We start from the raw sequence: 17,448 nt of genomic DNA, 5'->3' as shown, positions 1-17,448 counted from the left end.
AAATTAAAGTTTGAGTATGAGAAGATATATTTATGAAATTTTTAGACTCATTATAAATAATATGTGTTACATGAAATAATAAGACAAAATATGTTATTTAAAAAAAATTAATTGTCAATGAGAAATGTTAAATTTAAACAATTTATGTGATTTATATTTAAATATATGATAATAGTTTTTAAGAAATTTTTGTATAAAAAAAAAAAAAGGAATTTATTTTGATTTAATTACAGTAAGCTATTTTTCTCTACTTCTTTAGAAAGTTCTTATCGTTCTGAACTTTACTGCCTTTTGTATATTTATCAATTGGTATCAATACTAATAAAATTTATTTTATTTTTATTTGTTTTGATCTATACAAACAAGTAAAAAATATTAAATATAATATTTTAAATGATTTGAGCTTGATGCAAATTTATTGTCTTTTTAACTTGGTCAACATATTTTAAATTTTATTTTTGATCTAATCTCAATCATTGATACTATTTTATAGATTTGATAAAGCCGAATACAATCAATAATATGTTCGGATTCTATCTCCAATTTAATGCATATCATTTTTTAGTTTTACTAACTTTAGTTGGACATGCATTCTTTCTTTATAAATGCATTTATTTTATTACTTGTATCAAACATCTTAATAATTATAATTATATTTCTAAGACTTTTGAAGTTGTTTGTATTTATGAAATATTTTTATTATTATTATTATTTTCTTTTATACTGCTTCACATATTAATTTAGAATCAATTCATATGTTATTAAATTTTTTTGAATTGAAAAAAGTATCTTAAACTTTTTTTATATAATAATACCGATTCAAGCTCATATATATAATTAGCCGGATGTATTTTACTATTTAGAAAGTAAAAAATATATTAAAAAACGAGTATATACTTTGGATAATGTTAATATAATTTTTTTATTTTCAGCTTGAGAAAATATATGTGTCTATAATATTATATATATATATATATATATATATAGAGAGAGAGAGAGAGAGAGAGAGAGAGAGAGTTTCTTTTGCCTTTTGCCCCAACCACTAATGGCAAGATCAAATAAAGTATGACTTACATTGGAATATGGCACGCCAAATATGACCTGAGGATTTGAAAATTAATTAAAATAAGATTTTATTATACTCTTTTAAGATTTCATGGTGCTTCCTTACTTTCCACTTCTGTGCAGGATCATACTCACAGAGAAGACAAATTCTTGTATGGTGTATTTTCTGTAAGATGCCTAAAACATGCTTATTACTTGAACAACCAAAGGCATTAAGGAAAAACAAAGGAGATCGGCAATGTAATAGAGTTAATACATGGTTAAATGTGCATCACAGTCAACAATCAGTACATGGTAAATTTCTCCTTTGTCTTTTCAAACACTTGTTCTGCAATAACAGCACCACTACCATCAGCTTTTTTGATCTCCAATTGAGCCTTCTGATAAAACCCAGTTCCCCTTAAGGCATCAGCAATGAAATCGTCAAATCCAATAGCTATAGCTGCTTCAGCTTTGGCTCCATAAACCAGCCTCTGTTGCAAAATAGCAAAAAATTAAAAAGTAGCATTAGAGAATCAAGCTTTAAGATGAAACAGTTGAATAACCCAAATAGGAAAGAGTTCAGCCCTTTTTGGACCTTAATTCTTGAAAGATGGATGGCTCCAAAACACATCGGACAAGGCTCGCAGGAAGCATAAATCTCACAATCTGAGAGCTCAATTCGGTCAAGCTTCTTGCATGCCTGAGAGAAACATGCATTCTAAGGTTAGGAAAACGTACCAATGGCTGCCCATTATGGCAGGAACACCACTACCATCAACAATTAGGCATTAAACATATTCAAAATGATCATCTCCAAGCCTAACCTCTCTAACAGCGGTAACTTCAGCATGTGCAGTAGGGTCCGTGTGTTTCAGAACCATGTTGTGGCAGCTCACGACTATTTCGTCATTACGAACAACAACAGCACCAAATGGGCCTCCATCTCCACATTCAACACCCTTGTACGCTTCTTCAACAGCTCTTGTTAAGAATTTGTGATCCCTATTCTGAACAGCTGTTGAACAGAAAAAAGAAAAGTCAATTGATAATTAGCCCTCTTCAGCAGAGTGGTACACTAATCTCATTTATTCATCAAAATCCATTTCTAAGAATATATACTTTCACAGCATCATTCTAGTGATTAAAGTGATAATCTATCAAAGAAAAGAAGAGAAATGGACTAATTTAAACCAGTATTATGTCGTTGCAGTATTAAATATCCACAAAGGAAGCAGAACATTGTAGACTTGTATACAATGACTTCACCAGTAAATACTAAAAGTAGACTAAAAATTTTGACCGTCTTAACTTTTCTCATTTAAAAAAAATACAGGAAAAGAAATTGATTAAGGTATAAGAATTGTCTTACCTTCTTGATGACCAGCAAATGCAGATGCCACAGAGATGGTTCCGTCTTTAGCTTCCACCACTACCGAAAAGACGGCGGGGTGCAAAAGAAAATTGAAAAGCGTCAAAGAACTGAGCAAACACAAATCAGTATATTGGAATCTAGTCAACATCAATGTTTAAGCTTAGCTAAGTGTTCACAATAAATTAAAAAACCAAGACAACTAATCATAAAGATGAAATGAATATTAGATTCTTCTAGTCCCAGCCTTAATGGCATTTCCATGAGTTGTTTAAAACAAAGCTAGCCGCAATGAGTACATGATTGAAACCATAGGGGCATGAAAATTTCATGCAGCTATTATATTATCCTGTATTAGACAATTTAAGGGACCGCCAAAGCCTTGAACCGCAGCGAAAATTGTCAACCATAAAATGGTAATCAATTGGCTTTAAGTTTTCACCAAAAGGGTAAATTATCAGATCTAGGTTTGGTCCCTTCAATAGCAATGATCACATTGTGAGTAATAGAATTGTAAATTCAAAGCTGTGTGATCAGTTCAACATTCACGAGACAAAAAAAGTATTCTAATAGTAGATCCTTAGCCACAATTCTAGACACTAATATAAAGACGAATCACTGGTAGGGATGATCCAATCCCATAATCAAGTTAATCTAATGTCTATAATCGAGCTAACTAAAGTCCCACTGATTCACACTCATCATGCTAACAGGAAGTCTTGGTTTGCTTTTAAGTCTCATCCGCTTATTCAAATTCCTTGAAACATCTAACTCGATGCCCAGCACAGAGATCCAAGCTATAATTCCAAACATACCCACCAACAACCACAGTCAAAAAGAAAAACCCGAATCATATAAATACAATTTGGACTAGGAAGTAACAATTACAACAAAAGCATAACAAACAACCAAGCAAACTGAATTCATATTAACAAATAAAAGAGAAAAAAAGAAAAACGAAAGAGAAAAGATGCCTCAGGAACAGAAAATTAAAATCAAAATCAAGAGCTGGCATCTATAGATTGCAAGAACGAAATTAAGAAAATTACCATTAGCATCCTCCATGATCAAAGAAATGAGCTTTGAGTAAAGAAACCAGGTGGAGGAAGAAGAAGAAGAAGAAGAAGAAGAGATAAAGAGAGAAAAGGAAGGAGGAGGTGTAAAGACGGTAGATGGTGGAGATGAAACTTGTCCACGAATTCCCTTATATATTAATATTATACTTATTTTGTTATCATTATAATGGGATCGGAGATGGAAGAGAATGATAACGAAAGAGCATGTGATTCCGAACGTCAAAGTTTTATAATTCAATTTACAAGTGGCGAGGGACAAATTGGAATCTTCGAGTCTGTTATTTTTCTTTTTCTTTAATTCAATCTTTTTAAATCATGGATTTGTCAATAAAGCCGTGTGAAATTGGATCAATCCCGAACCGACCATACCATACTTTCTTTTTCTTTTTCTTTTCATTATTAGACTTTTAAATACAATTATTAAAAATTTATTTAATAAATGAATGATATATTAGATAATAGAGCCCTTACAATTAAATTGCATGTCAGATTGTTAATTACTTTTTTTTCAAATGAAATTGAAACTCAAAATGATAAAAGAGTAAGTAACAATTAAAGTACACTAGAGATTAGTCAAATATTTTTAATTAAATTATAAATTAATTATTTAATTAATAATTATTAGGAAATTGGCACATGGGAATTGAGTTATCCCCTTCCCCTTGGATGGATTGTTTGTTTTATGTAGACAACTTTAAAAGCAAGATTTTATATTGGAAAGGAAAAAGATACATAGAATGAGGGGTTGTTTTTGCGTGAGATAATGTGGAAAGTACAATAAATTAACATTAATATGGTAAGAATATAAGTCACTTCCCAAATATTTGGGGGATAAGAATTTAAGACCTCACTCCTTTCAAGAATAGAGAACTGGAAAGTTTTATCTTTTGCATTAAAAAGTCAAATTTCAAGATTTCTCCATCTTGGATAGGATAATTTCTGATTTTAAAATATTTGTATCCATTTTTTTTGACCCTTCTTCTTCTATAATTAAGAAATAAAATTAATACTTAAATGGAGTATGAAGTACAAACAAGTAACAATTTTTCATGGATTATTATGATCGCATACGTTAGAAAAACCATCAATCTGTCTGCACAATCATAACCAATCCGAGCGATATTAATATTTTGGAAAGATTGGATTTGGTCTCAATATATTGATGGTATTTTGTCCACGAAAGAGATGTTAATATATTATATTTGATTGCTTCCAAGTTAAGAGAAAGAGGCATCTATTTAAATTGCTTCAGGGTTTAACATTCCTCCGCAATTGGTATTCCCCAAATCCAAACCCAACCATACTTTTGGAAAAGAAACACACAATGTTGAAAATAATACGCTGCACCTACCAAACATCGACCACGAATCAAATACGTATTCCTATTGAACGGCAGAAGGAATGCAAATCTCATTCATTTCTTAAGATTTTGGACTTTTTATATACCTCCATAAGAGTAAACTTAAACCTAAACCATAGTCTACTTTATAGAAGATCCTCTTGCAACTTTCAACTCCCACATCAAGTATTGCTCAACCTTCAAATTCCATTGAAAGAATCCCTGAGATTTATGTCATACAAATGTAATATAGACATGATAGATGATGGAGAAGTCCATAATCCCCCAACTTTCAGAAAATCATCAAGCCCATTATAACAATTCCACAAACCAATGCACCTCTTACGACAATGAATTTTCTCCATTCCTATTCCTAGATAGATATCAAATCTCCACGATGCAAGTAACTAACAAATTTGAAAAGAAAAAAAAAATCAATAAAATTGGTATCTGAATTGACTGAAATAGCTTGGAACGTACCACTTTTTGTCACTGTTCAACATTTCAAAATTGGTCCTCTTGTGAAGTGCTCAAACTCATATAATTAAAAGAAACGGTGGCATCAACATCAACATCCACACTGACGGCAAAAGGTTACATTCAAAATTACCTAAATGCTAGAGAACTACCAAAGAAAATTCCATTGGTGCATATGAGCATGTAAGGATCGTAATAAAATGCCTTAAAAATCATTTCTTCTTTCCTCCCTTGGCAGCATCACCAGCCTTGGTCTGCATAAGAAAAATATCAAGTGTTATATCACCTGTAGTTCTGAAGTAGGAATCACAACAAGTAGAGGATGTCAACATCAAGAAACCCACTACAATTTACAGAACAGATTAGCCTACCTTCTTTACTCCTCGAACCTTCTTGGACCTGTTCTTTCGCTCTTTCATTTGCTTCCTGGACTTCTCTATCTTAGTATCAAGCCCATTCTGCATTCAAGGGACAAAGACATTAGCAAGCAAGCATGACAAGTCCTAACCTACAAGACTTATCAAACTAAACAAAACTAAAAAGAGGTAATTTCAGGGGCAGAGCAAAGTGAGAAAAAATGATGCAGATAGCTTACCCTGATGAGTCGGTATTTGGGCTCGTACTTCTTAGCATTCTCAACTGAATCATAAATCAATCCAAAACCAGTGGACTTCCCACCACCAAAGTGGGTCCTGAACTTGAATACAAAAATTGTATTGGGATCCTTAACCTCATAAATACTTGATAGCTTCTCCTTTAGCTCCGCCTTCACAACATAAGAAAGAAGAAATCAAGACAAGGTGAATCAACCAAAAAAGATCAAAGAAAAACAATTCCCAGTCAAGATCAGATGTTCCCATTACAAACTTAATGCACAAAATTGAATAATCACTAGTGCAATACCATCTTTAGTTACTTGAACATTTCATTCATGTTAAACTGCTCAGACATGGATTTAAAACTCTTACAGAAAACATTGACAGAAAATTGAATAATTGTCTCTACATTGACAAAATGAGCCAAAACTCCTAATTTCTTTCAAATTTTTAGCATCTTCAATAAAGTAAATGGAAAATCAAAAACAAGAGTCCAAATAAAAATTTTAATTTTCCAAAATGCTTAACTTAGATTAAGATATACCTTGGAAACATTGGCTCTTCCAGGGTGGAGAACATCAATAATCTGCATCACCCAAAATATAAAAAGTAAAATCAAACACACAGAAAAAAGGACTAAACTAAGAATGCAAAACAAGAAAATACTCCCTACATCTTGAGTTTCATATTCATCACCGTTTCATAATATTACATTACACAAAACAGTTTAAGGTCCCACACAGAACTAACGGCACCTCATTTAGTTAAATTACCATTCCAAACATAGTTTTACAACCACGAAATTCACAATAGCATTCGAAAATCAAGCACTTCCAAAACATTTGTACAAGTGACGTATCAATTAAGGAAGTAATATAATTACATGATACCAGTTACATTGATGGCCTCAGAGATATTGGTGGATGGGATTCATCAAATGGATTTCTTTAAAATCCATTAAGTGTAGCAAATATTTTCTCATATCACTGGCCCCAAGGCGATACTAAGCCTAACAGTCTATCACAACAGTCAACAGCTAAAAAAAAGCAAACTGAACCTCTAATCATACAAAGCAAAATGCAACTTCACATGCTTCTAAATAATATGACCTCCTATCATTTGATATCTCCAAACATATAACGTTTGATATCCGAGAAAACCAAATGAATAACAGCAAGCAATAACAACAAATTGTCAACAAAACTAATTAAAGCAGACCTTTTCTAAATCCCAGTTAAGATTTCTCAGTCAGCAAAAGAAAGTAAGAGAGAGAAACAGATAAAGAGAGAGAGGGCTTACGAATTGCTTCCTGGAAAGGAGGCGGTTGGTCATGAACTTCCTAGTACGAATAGTGACTGCCTTGTCCGCCATTGTTTTACCTGAGATTAATTTCTTGGAGGCGGAGATAGCACAAGTAGCAGTAGCAGTACTAGCAGCAGCTCAAGGTTAGAGAGTCATGGAGATATACAACCCTAGCTTTTATATTTAGGGTTTGTTTTTCGCCTCGATGTTGGACGGCGCGTGTCTAGCTCGTCTCAATTTTGGGCCCGTTAAATATTATTTCTAGAATGGGCTTTACTATGAACCCGTCGTTTATTCCCGGCTGGACTCTTTAGGCCGTTAAATGAGATATTAAGGCCTCGAATAATGGGCTTTTCTGTAGCCCATATATGTCCACGAACATAATGGATTAATAAGAAATAAGCCATCCTACTTACATCTGGAGTGAATGTTTAGAAATTCCTTTTTTTTTTAATTACATCATCGTGATTTGAACTCAAGATATATTTATTATCGGGTTAAGTATGTGAGTATTAGAAATTTATTTTGTTAATAGAAAAAAAAATGAAAATATAAAGGTAGATTTCAAAAATGACGTTATAGTTAAAATTTTCATATATTAGAATGTAATCAGTTTTATATTTGGACCAAAATAGGCAGAAAAGAGTAGCCAAATCATGTGGATTATATTTATTAATTTTGAGATGGTGAGGACTAAAGTACGGATAACTAAAACTTCCAGGGGTGTTTCAGTAATTAAAGCAAACAGAATTTAGAATCCCTCCATGAATAGAAAGAAAGGGCCAATCAAGAGGAGATGAGGTTCAAATTCAATCTGCAAATAATCCAACCCCATTTTAGCTTTACAACCATAAATCCCACTAAAATATCTTTCCTTTCCTTCTTAATTTCTTTGTAAAGATTTCAATCCTGCTTGCTAATAAAGAACCCAATATCGAGCCTTCAATTTCAATGGCATCTGCTCCTTTACTCCAATCAACTCCATTGAAATGGAAGCAAACCTTCCCCTTTCTTGATTTATCCCCACCTCGCTCTCTGCCTTTTAACCCTCTCAAATCTGGTCGCGGTTTTAAATATAACCAAACCTTGACAATGAAAGGTCGAAACTTTACAAAATTTAGCCTTAAGTGTTCTTTTACTGATAAACATTTAACGCACTTGAAAAACAACAGCAATGTCCCAATTTGTAATTCAAATTCTACCTCAGGAACAAACCCATTTGACATAATTTACAACACATTTATAAGAACCCTGAACTTCCTTAAAAAACCTGCAATTGCAGCGATTTTAGTTGGGGCTTTATTGATGTATGATCCCAACTCTGCATTTGCTGCTTCTGGTGGAAGAATGGGTGGGAGGTCTTTTTCGCGTTCATCTTCTTCATCGTCTTCTAGAAGCTATTCGGTGCCTAGAAGTTCGAGTCCCGGGTTTTCATACTCTGTGCCGTACTATGCTCCGTCGCCGTTTGGTGGTGGTGGGCTCTATGTAGGTCCTGCAGTAGGAGTTGGTGTGGGTGCTGGGTCTAGCTTGTTTTTTATTTTGGCAGGTTTTGCTGCTTTTATGTTGGTTTCAGGGTTTCTTTCTGATAGGAGTGAAGGTGGGGTACTTACTGCCACTGATAAAACTTCTGTTCTTAAGCTTCAGGTATTGCTTGTTACTTGAATTCGTTGGATTCTTCTATTGATATTTTGGGTTTCCAGTGTTTATTTCATTGTTCATGTAAGTTGAGCAAAATGGTTGCTTTATGCTATATAATGTATTAGAGATGCTTAGGTGGAAAGAATTGCTGGCTAATTAAGCAGGTTATTTATGACTGATGTTGAGGCAGCTGGTGCTTTCAGTGATTTTGATTGTTGAGGTACTGAACATGGGGTTTATCTCATTGCTTACGTGCACAAGTACTTTTCCATTATGGCGTATGTATAGTATTAGGACCAGGTAAGTTCAAAGGAATCATTTCTGTGTGGTTTAAGACATCGGTGTGCATGTGGTGAAGGCATGATAGTTATAATAGTAGTATGTTGAGGGAGAAAGTGAATCCGTTACTTCACATATGGGAAAAATGTGGAATACGAACTATATTACATGGATAAACAAATAAAAATGTAAGGGGTTACTAAGTTGTTCAAAAATGGGAAGATTGAGAGGGATTGAAAAAGTGGAAAGCTACTGGAAGTTATACAGTGATCTTTTCTTTTTACTTAGCTCCAAGCTAAAAGCCTGAATTGTGTAAGTTCATTATTTCAGCTTATGAGGAAAGAAAGAGGGATTTTTCTTAATTCAGGTGACAAGAAAAAACAAGATTCATTGCACGATGATGTATACCTAATTGCTCTAAATTCTTACTAATGTTTTTGACAAACTTTTATTTAATGCCATGTGATTATTATCAGTTTATCATTATTGCAATAGTTCCATTATAAGTTGTAATTCTCCTGGATGATGCTCTTATTCATTCAAGGGACGCTGTTTCGTGACTATAATGATAATTTTCCTTACTATTTTCTTTTCCTAGGTTGGATTGTTAGGCATGGGGAGAGCTCTTCAAAGGGACCTTAATCGAATTGCAGAAGTTGCAGACACATCCTCATCGGAGGGTCTGACCTATGTTCTGACAGGTATAGCTTTTCATAGAAGTAGAAGTGAAGTTTAGTTAATATGGAGCACAGTGAGTGTTTCCTGAGATTTCTGATTATTTTTTCCTTTAACTTTGTTTTCCAGCTTCTTTAAGTTTTATGATTCAGATGTTTGAGCCATAAAGGTCTTAAGGATTTAAGTTATAACGGATATCACCTTTTGTGTTTGAAATGCTGCACATTTTATATATAGTAGGAGAATGGCACTTTTGGTGATTTCGTTAACAACTTGGTAAAAAGAGGCTAGCTTTTTACTTAGAAGTGTTTGTGAGTATTGAGAGGTGAAGGAAAAGTAGTATTTCATTTCCTATTTCAAGTGGCGATTTTAGGTTTTGGCAAGGAAGCTGTTATAATATTTGTGAGAAGTACATGACAAAAAAGGGGAAACAGAATAGTGCACTTTTGATAGGATAAAGGCATCTTATTAGGAGATTAATGTAGACTATATCAGAATTTTGCTTCTACAATCACAATTGATAAATAAGAAGGCGCAACAACCAAAAGAAAGATCAATTGCTTAAGGTCATTTCTTGCTTCAGATTGGAACACATAAAAAATACCATCAGACTTGTTCCCTGAATGCTTTCCTAGATATTGCTTTTCTATTGGACTTTGGGGGGTGGGGTGAGGCAGTGTGTGATGGGGTCATTATTATATCCAGCATAATGACCATCCCTTAAGGCATTCTTCTTAAGCCTTTCCTCAAGGCAAGGATGGTGTACTCTAAAAAAAATGAGTTTGGAAATCATTAGTGGTCTGAATTTATTTGAGTCTTCCCATCTATATCAGCAACCTCATTTTGTGAACACACTTAATGAACATCGTGTTTGTTAATTGTCCATGTATCAGATAGAGCATGATGTTATTGGACTATCTTATAGAAATTTTCTTAGTCCATGGTTCATTGAATGAATCAGCCTAAGTATAATTTCATAGAACCTCAATACTAGTCCTGTTAATGAAACAACCACAAAGAAGACACTCTTATGCTGTCTAACCAACCAGCATGAGTTCATGTTACATTTGTTTTGGTTTCAGAGACGTCGTTGGCTTTGCTCCGGCATCCTGATTATTGCATCTCTGGTTATTCATATGTAAGTTAGGGGCTATCTCCTAAAACCTTTTCTTAGTTGCTCACTATTAGATTCGCCTATTTTGTAGACTTCTACATTCTCTAACATTTGCATGCACAATACAGGTGGATGTGAAGCGAAGCATGGATGAGGGCGAGAAACGTTTCAATCAACTTTCTATTGAAGAAAGGGGTAAATTTGATGAAGAGACACTTGTTAATGTAAACAACATAAAGAAGCAAAGCACAAGCAGCAAAAGCGCTAGTGGATTCAGTAATGAATATATTGTGGTAAACCTTCATCTCTGAAGTTGCAGTTGTTTAATAGTCGATACAAGCAATGCAGTGAAAGACTTTTTATAGCATGATATATTTGGTTATTACTTCCCATCTTTAGATTTGGGGCTCGGCTTTGTACTTGTTTGAGCCTTGAAAAATCATGTATACTGAATGACATGCAAAGTAGTTGTATTTGAAACTTGTTATTTGATAGCTTACAAAGCTTTCTTTTAAATGAGGGTTTTAGCTTTCCAAGAGCGGGGTGAGACATATTACACGAGAACTAGAAGTGTAACTGACCCTTTGGCATCCATGTTTTTCAACTTGAATTCCAATGTTAAAAATTATCCATATTTTCAGATAACACTCTTAGTGGCTGCTGAGGGAGTACATAAACTACCAACCATCAACGGCAGTGGAGACCTAAAGGAAGCATTGCAAAAACTCGGTTCTATTCCTAGCAGCAAAGTACTTGTAAGCTCAGAAATATTCGTGGAATCTTGACTTGTAGGTTATATATATATATCCACTGAACTGAATCTCCTTTGATTATCATGCAGGCAGTTGAGGTATTGTGGACCCCTCAAAATGAAAATGACACGCTAACAGAGCGTGAGCTACTTGAAGATTATCCACTTTTGAGGCCTCTATAAAAGATTTACAGAGTTAACTTGGATCTCCCAATTACAAAAGACAATTAATACAAAGCCATGATATAGAAAGTATATACTTGTCTCTTATTGAAAAGACGGCATGAGATTGTATTGAATTATTGAATGTATAAAGAGAAAAGTTGTATATACGGCAATGTACTAGCACTTCAGTAGCTACAAAAAGTACCAAAAATTTTGAGAATTGAAGTGTATGAGTGAAGGTTTGAAATGTAAGTGTGGATAAAAAAGTAGTGTCTTTAGTTGTTCTACATGTCTTTTCTTTTTTCTTCTTCTTACTGGGGATTATTTCCTTCTATGGGATGGAAAACTCAATTTTGTTTAGGTGCAATATATTTCTTTTATTTTGTCCCATCTTCCACAAAGAGGTTGCTTAATAATGTATGATTCAGGTGTATTGATTTTGGAGGGTACTGAAGATGTTATGACTAGTTTCATATATACTATGTCTTCTACAAGATGCATGAAAATTGGGATCGAATCCTGAGTTCTTTTCATTTCTGAAAGGCTCCCATCCTGAGTTCAGTAGGATTGCAGTTCTTTGTTTGCTAATGCAGAATGGTCTGGCTTGTGCATTAAACATGGCATAGGAGGGTGATGAGAGATTTAACTTGAACATTTATAATTGTTGTCACCATCACTAGTTATGGATTTAGGCCTAACATTTTCTTTTTTCTTTTACCAATTTCTTGGATGATGGCAACACGCATTGCAGTAATCTTATTATATTTTGTTTTGTTTTGTTTTATTGAAGTGGAGATGTGGGTGATGGTAGTGACATTTCCAAACGTAGCTGGGAGGTTTCCTTTATTTATTTATTTATTTTAATTTGTATTGACTTTTATTTAGAAGCATGAAATGAGGTTCTCCTAGTCGCATACTGATGAATCCTGATGTGATCTTTCTAAGAAAAAGAGGAAAAATTGTAAGAGTCATTGACAAAGCATACTTGTTTTGTTGGGCATTTCAATGGGCTGATTGTCCTCAAAATTTTTCTTTGATGTGTACAATAAACAGGTTATTCTCGACAACCTTCGTTGTTTGAATTTAATTGTTCTTTAACGTTGATTTTTGACACTAAGAACCCCTGCTATACATAAATGGGACGAAAATGGAAGCAAGCCTTCCCTTTTCTTTAATTATGCCCACCTCGCCTTGCCAATGAAAGGTCAAAACTTTACAAAATTTAGCCTGAAAGTGCGCTTTTACTGATAAAACAGTTAACAAACTAGAATAAGAACGTCCCAATTTCTATTTCAAATTAGGAAATACCTCAATAACAAACCCACACGAGTTAATTTACAAAACAGTTATAAAAGTCCTTATGTTGTTTACTTCTTTATGTTGATTCATCTGTTTGAGATCATTCCTTTCCTTTCTTCAAAATGGGACATAAAGAAAATACCATCTGACAATGGAGTTGCAGGGTCTTTCCAAGTTAGTATGGTTATTCTATTGAAATAATTTAGAGAGAGAGAGAGAGAGAGAGGACGGATGGAGAGACGGTGATTAAAATCTGTTCTAAATTGATCATTTGAGAATTTAATGCGGTTCTCAGATATCTCTGCTGCATTACATTCAGAGATTTATTAAGTTATGAGAATCTTCCATATATAATGTTTTCCAACTTGAATTTCCAGTGTTGGCGCTGTCCATATTTTCAGATTACGGTCTTAATTAGTGGCTGCTGAAGGAAGCATTGCAAATGCTTGGCAGCAAATTAATTACTTGTAAGCTAACTTGAAGTATTATTATTATGCAGGCAGTTGAGGTGTTGTGAACCCCTCAGAATGAAGAATGAATACACTCACAGAGGGTGAACTACTTGAAAGATTATCCGCCTCTGTAAAAGGTTTACAGAGTTAAAACTTGAATCTCCCAACTCCAAAAGACAATCAACACAGGAAGTAAATATGAGACTGATTTGAGTTGCTCAACGTATAAAGAGAAAAGTTGTACAAAATGGCAATGCATTAGTTTTCTTTTACTACCACTGCATAAATTATCAAAGGTATGAAATGGATAAACAGTAATGTATCATTCTATAAGGTGCAGGAAGAATTTAGTTTTAAGGTCAAATATTTGTGGAGGCATTGGCGAGGCATACTTGTTGGGATTTTCAACACGTTAATTAGGTCCAGAATTTAGTTGACCATGTGTAAGATTTTTGTGCAACTCTGTTTCCACCTTGGCTCTTCCATATGGAAACTATCACTAGATTAAGTGTATAGATGTTAAATTCTACATCTCCAATTACAATTCAGTAACTGGTAACGATCTCTCTAGCAGCTCCATAATCTTCATCACAGCCCACTGAAGCCAGTGACTGTGTTAGGTTTCCCTATTCTAGAAGATGCCTGGGACCAATTCTCTCTAGCAACTTCTATTCTTGCCCCGAGTTCCATGGAATTACTACTACTTGTTTGCCAATGGTGTCAGGCTTGTCGGATGCATCAACTTAGAATATGATCAAGAAAATGATAACAGGGTTGACTGAAAACTTGGTCGACAACTTGTCATTATCAGGCATTTAGACTTGGGCCTAAAATTTGCCACTTTCTTGGATAAACCCAACTTGCATTCCTTTCAAAGCAATCTTATCGTTCGTTTTTGTTTTATTGTATTGGAGTGGAGCGGAGACGTGGAGCAAGATTTTCCAAAGACAAAACTTGTGAAATTCTTTTGTTTGTTTTTCCCTAAAAACTCTACTTTAGAAGCATAAATTAATGGGGTTTACTTAGTGACGTATTGAGACATGCTGCTTGAGGAAAAGATTTCTAGAGCCATTGCTCCCAAGGGGCGAAACTATCTTAGGCTGGGATGCTCTTTAACTCGAGATAGTTTAAAAAGAAAAAATTATTTATATTTAAATTTGTCAATTTATTCTAATTCTGAGATAATGTTTAGAAAATATAATTAGCAATTATATTATATTTATAGTTTATAGCTTAAACCGACTAAAATTTCTAATTACGCCATTGATGATTGAGTCAATACGGGACTGGACAACTTGTTTTATACAATGAGAATCTTGAATTTGGTGGATTAAGTTCAACTTTTCTAGCAAAAGAGAAAAGTGTGCAATGATCAAGTATCAGTAGTGTGAATCCTTATGGTCGCAGTAGTTACATGTGTTTTCTAGAACACGAATGTCTTCCACTTATAATGCATTATCCTTATCATACCAACAACAATGCTGTGGCTATCTACTTTCCGAAAAGCACAAATACAAACAATTCAAAGGAAAAGGCTGAAGAGGGTTTACTCTGATAAAACAACAAATTTAAAGAATGGTCTTACCAATGGCTATTTTGGTGGAATTCTTCACTTTTAAAAGTTCTCTTAAAAGCTTGTTTGGCAAAGACGAAATAAAAGTAAAGTTAGATTTTAGAATTCTAAAAATTCTATATTTTGATTACTATTTCCTTTGGAAATGAGGGGTAAAGGTTATCAAAGGCTATAAAAAGTTTTAAGAATATATATTGAAAAATCCAGTTCAAACAAAGTGTAAGTCTAAGATTGAACAAAGGAATGTTTGATCATCTGTTTAGGAAAAAGTGATTGCTGCTTGGGAATATGCTTATCATCTAGCTGTATGAATCACTGCTTTATTTTCAGAAAAGGGAAATCACCTTTCTAGGATTTATATGCTTCCACTTATTTTAAAGCTTAGCTTTGGCTGTAGTCACAAAAAAGAAAGCAAACTTCCCATCCTCATTATAATCACATTATTGTCATACAAGAAAGCAGAAACAGGAAAAGCTTCTCAATCATTTAAACTCACTCTCTCTCTCTCTCTCTCTCTAAACCAACTTTCTCACCCACCCATTAACCATTCATGTGAATCCTATCTTATACAATTCATTAAAATCCATTAAACTACTTAACAGTGATGCTTATCACTTGTGGCTCAACTACCTTCTACAGTCACCCACTTAATCATGAAGCATGTCATGATGCTTCTTTTTTTCTTTTTTCCCCAATATTGCATGCTTTTTGGTAAATATTTTCTTCTTTTGTTGTTGTTTTTATCTGTATTTTATTTTATTGTTTTGGTCAATCATTTAGTTGGATTGATCTATTTATAGTTTTGACTTTCCAAAAGCTCTAATTTTCTTAATTTAGCTTATAGGATAATTCTTTACTCTGAAAAGAATGTCATCTCCAAGCTTATCAACTTCCTGGAGTTTAAACCATAATTAGAGTCAATCAACTGAATAAAAAGTTCAGGACATTAATTTAGTAAATTGCTTAATTACTCTACTTTTAAGGAGACCCTCTAACATTACAATAGTCATCCACAAGATTTTTCTTTTTCTTTTTTTTAAAAACTGCAAATCGGATATTTGATTCTGTAGAAATTTCCAGGCAACTGTGCAACTGTCAAAAGTAGGTTCTCATATTAATCTAATATTTCCCCAGCCTTAGCCTAGTACGTGGTTGGCAATATTTAATAATTGAGCCATGTGTGCTGCCAACTTGTAAGTGGCTCACCTCACAATTTTTTGCAAATGGAGGTCCGTTTCTTTTAATATTTATCACCTAAGCTTAGAGAAGTGGAGAATGACCATTTGGTACATTTATGACTTGGTTTATTTCTTAGCAAGTATATAATGATAGACTTGGGAGAGTAATTCATGTACTAAAGAGTACAAATTTTGTACAACCAGTTTTTAAAAGGTGAGGGTTTGTGCATGGATTGATCCCTATTCTTTTTTTTGAAGTCTACATCAAAGTCAGCCTAATTGATGTCAGTTTTGTGGACCATATATTATTAATGGAACCATAGTAATCATATGGGCAAACCCATGTTGTGAGTAGATCAACATGCACAAAATTATAATGCTTATGTGGGCCATTTATTTACTTCTCTTTTCTCTTTCTCTCTAATAGCTGCCATAATATGTGGGCTCTACCACAAGCAATAAAAACTTTAGCTAGCTTGGCAGAAGTCCTTAAGACAACCTCTTTATTGGCCAGCTAATACTTGAACCAGTCACCACTTCTTTTGAATCTGCTATGAGACAATCATATTAAGTGAGAGATGATTTTAGATGTGCATGTAATAGAATAATAAAAGAAAAGGGCATTTAGTGGACTGGTCTTGACAAATATGAGGTGGATAGGAGATGCACATTAACTCCACTTCAACTATGTCATTACACCTGCCTGCAAGCTTCAATGATTGCATCTTTCTGCAGAACTCATAATAGCCAATTGTATCCGCCCTTTTTGCTAGTTCAATTCTCAGTAGATAATGCGCATGGATCTCTTTACTTAACAGATTCACTACTTACAGAATATCTTATATTAAAGCCTCAAAATGATATTTTTCTTCTGCAATTCTTATCACCTTTTGCAATATTTTACCATTTAGGCAAATGGGTAGCGTACATAGGACTCGAGACTACATTTTGAGACTCTACATGCCTCAGGACTTCGCAGCACTAATCACAATAATTACCCATACCAAATCCCCGCAAAGTTGTATACGTTCCTTGTTTTAAGTGTATGGTGGGCTACTTGGATATAAACACGTTGAGAGTGGATTTGCTATCTCTCCCCATAAAAATGGATCGGATAA

At 33.9% G+C, this 17,448-nt stretch overlaps 3 protein-coding genes and 1 non-coding gene across 4 annotated transcripts; 1 reads left to right on the top strand and 3 right to left on the bottom strand.

Moving 5' to 3' along the window:
• Positions 1-1,256: 1,256 nt before the first annotated feature.
• Positions 1,257-3,607, bottom strand: LOC8288425 (guanosine deaminase). Its single transcript, XM_002512202.4, has 5 exons — positions 3,466-3,607; positions 2,417-2,526; positions 1,872-2,062; positions 1,643-1,747; positions 1,257-1,538 (listed from the first exon to the last, which is right to left on the bottom strand). Exons 3-5 carry the CDS (start codon positions 1,926-1,928, stop codon positions 1,350-1,352), a joined length of 351 nt encoding a protein of 116 aa, XP_002512248.2. The 5' UTR covers positions 1,929-2,062; positions 2,417-2,526; positions 3,466-3,607; the 3' UTR covers positions 1,257-1,349.
• Positions 3,608-5,265: 1,658 nt separating this feature from the next.
• Positions 5,266-7,448, bottom strand: LOC8288424 (40S ribosomal protein S24-1). Its single transcript, XM_002512201.4, has 5 exons — positions 7,204-7,448; positions 6,449-6,490; positions 5,904-6,074; positions 5,680-5,766; positions 5,266-5,562 (listed from the first exon to the last, which is right to left on the bottom strand). Exons 1-5 carry the CDS (start codon positions 7,273-7,275, stop codon positions 5,521-5,523), a joined length of 414 nt encoding a protein of 137 aa, XP_002512247.1. The 5' UTR covers positions 7,276-7,448; the 3' UTR covers positions 5,266-5,520.
• LOC112533768 lies at positions 6,808-6,896 on the bottom strand. Its single transcript, XR_003078131.1, has one exon. It is a non-coding gene; the product is annotated as a small nucleolar RNA SNORD24 (small nucleolar RNA).
• Positions 7,449-7,989: 541 nt separating the features above from the next.
• LOC8288423 lies at positions 7,990-12,115 on the top strand. Its single transcript, XM_015715181.3, has 6 exons — positions 7,990-8,850; positions 9,722-9,824; positions 10,881-10,936; positions 11,041-11,205; positions 11,554-11,667; positions 11,754-12,115. The coding sequence occupies exons 1-6, from the start codon at positions 8,158-8,160 to the stop codon at positions 11,844-11,846; spliced, it is 1,224 nt and encodes a 407-aa protein (XP_015570667.2). The 5' UTR covers positions 7,990-8,157; the 3' UTR covers positions 11,847-12,115.
• Positions 12,116-17,448: the final 5,333 nt, after the last annotated feature.

The sequence above is a fragment of the Ricinus communis genome, chromosome 10 (assembly GCF_019578655.1).
Source record: "Ricinus communis isolate WT05 ecotype wild-type chromosome 10, ASM1957865v1, whole genome shotgun sequence".
In the NCBI taxonomy this organism is placed as follows: Eukaryota; Viridiplantae; Streptophyta; class Magnoliopsida; order Malpighiales; family Euphorbiaceae; genus Ricinus; species Ricinus communis.
Note: the sequence above shows the minus strand (reverse complement) of the source record. Positions and strands in the feature narration are given on the sequence as shown.

What these genes read in the sequence shown, in the direction of transcription:
- LOC8288425 (XM_002512202.4), bottom strand. Translation starts at nt 1,928, where the DNA reads ATGGTTCTGAAACACACGGACCCTACTGCACATGCTGAAGTTACCGCT. An exon ending in AAGTTACCGCTGTTAGAGAG is followed by an intron (nt 1,748 to 1,871) that starts GTTAGGCTTGGA and finishes TGTTTCTCTCAG; the next exon opens with GCATGCAAGAAGCTTGACCG. An exon ending in TCCATCTTTCAAGAATTAAG is followed by an intron (nt 1,539 to 1,642) that starts GTCCAAAAAGGG and finishes ATTTTGCAACAG; the next exon opens with AGGCTGGTTTATGGAGCCAA.
- LOC8288424 (XM_002512201.4), bottom strand. Translation starts at nt 7,275, where the DNA reads ATGGCGGACAAGGCAGTCACTATTCGTACTAGGAAGTTCATGACCAAC. An exon ending in GAAGAGCCAATGTTTCCAAG is followed by an intron (nt 6,075 to 6,448) that starts GTATATCTTAAT and finishes TATGTTGTGAAG; the next exon opens with GCGGAGCTAAAGGAGAAGCT. An exon ending in CCAAATACCGACTCATCAGG is followed by an intron (nt 5,767 to 5,903) that starts GTAAGCTATCTG and finishes CCTTGAATGCAG; the next exon opens with AATGGGCTTGATACTAAGAT.
- LOC8288423 (XM_015715181.3), top strand. Translation starts at nt 8,158, where the DNA reads ATGGCATCTGCTCCTTTACTCCAATCAACTCCATTGAAATGGAAGCAA. An exon ending in GCATCTCTGGTTATTCATAT is followed by an intron (nt 10,937 to 11,040) that starts GTAAGTTAGGGG and finishes TGCACAATACAG; the next exon opens with GTGGATGTGAAGCGAAGCAT. An exon ending in TCAGTAATGAATATATTGTG is followed by an intron (nt 11,206 to 11,553) that starts GTAAACCTTCAT and finishes CCATATTTTCAG; the next exon opens with ATAACACTCTTAGTGGCTGC.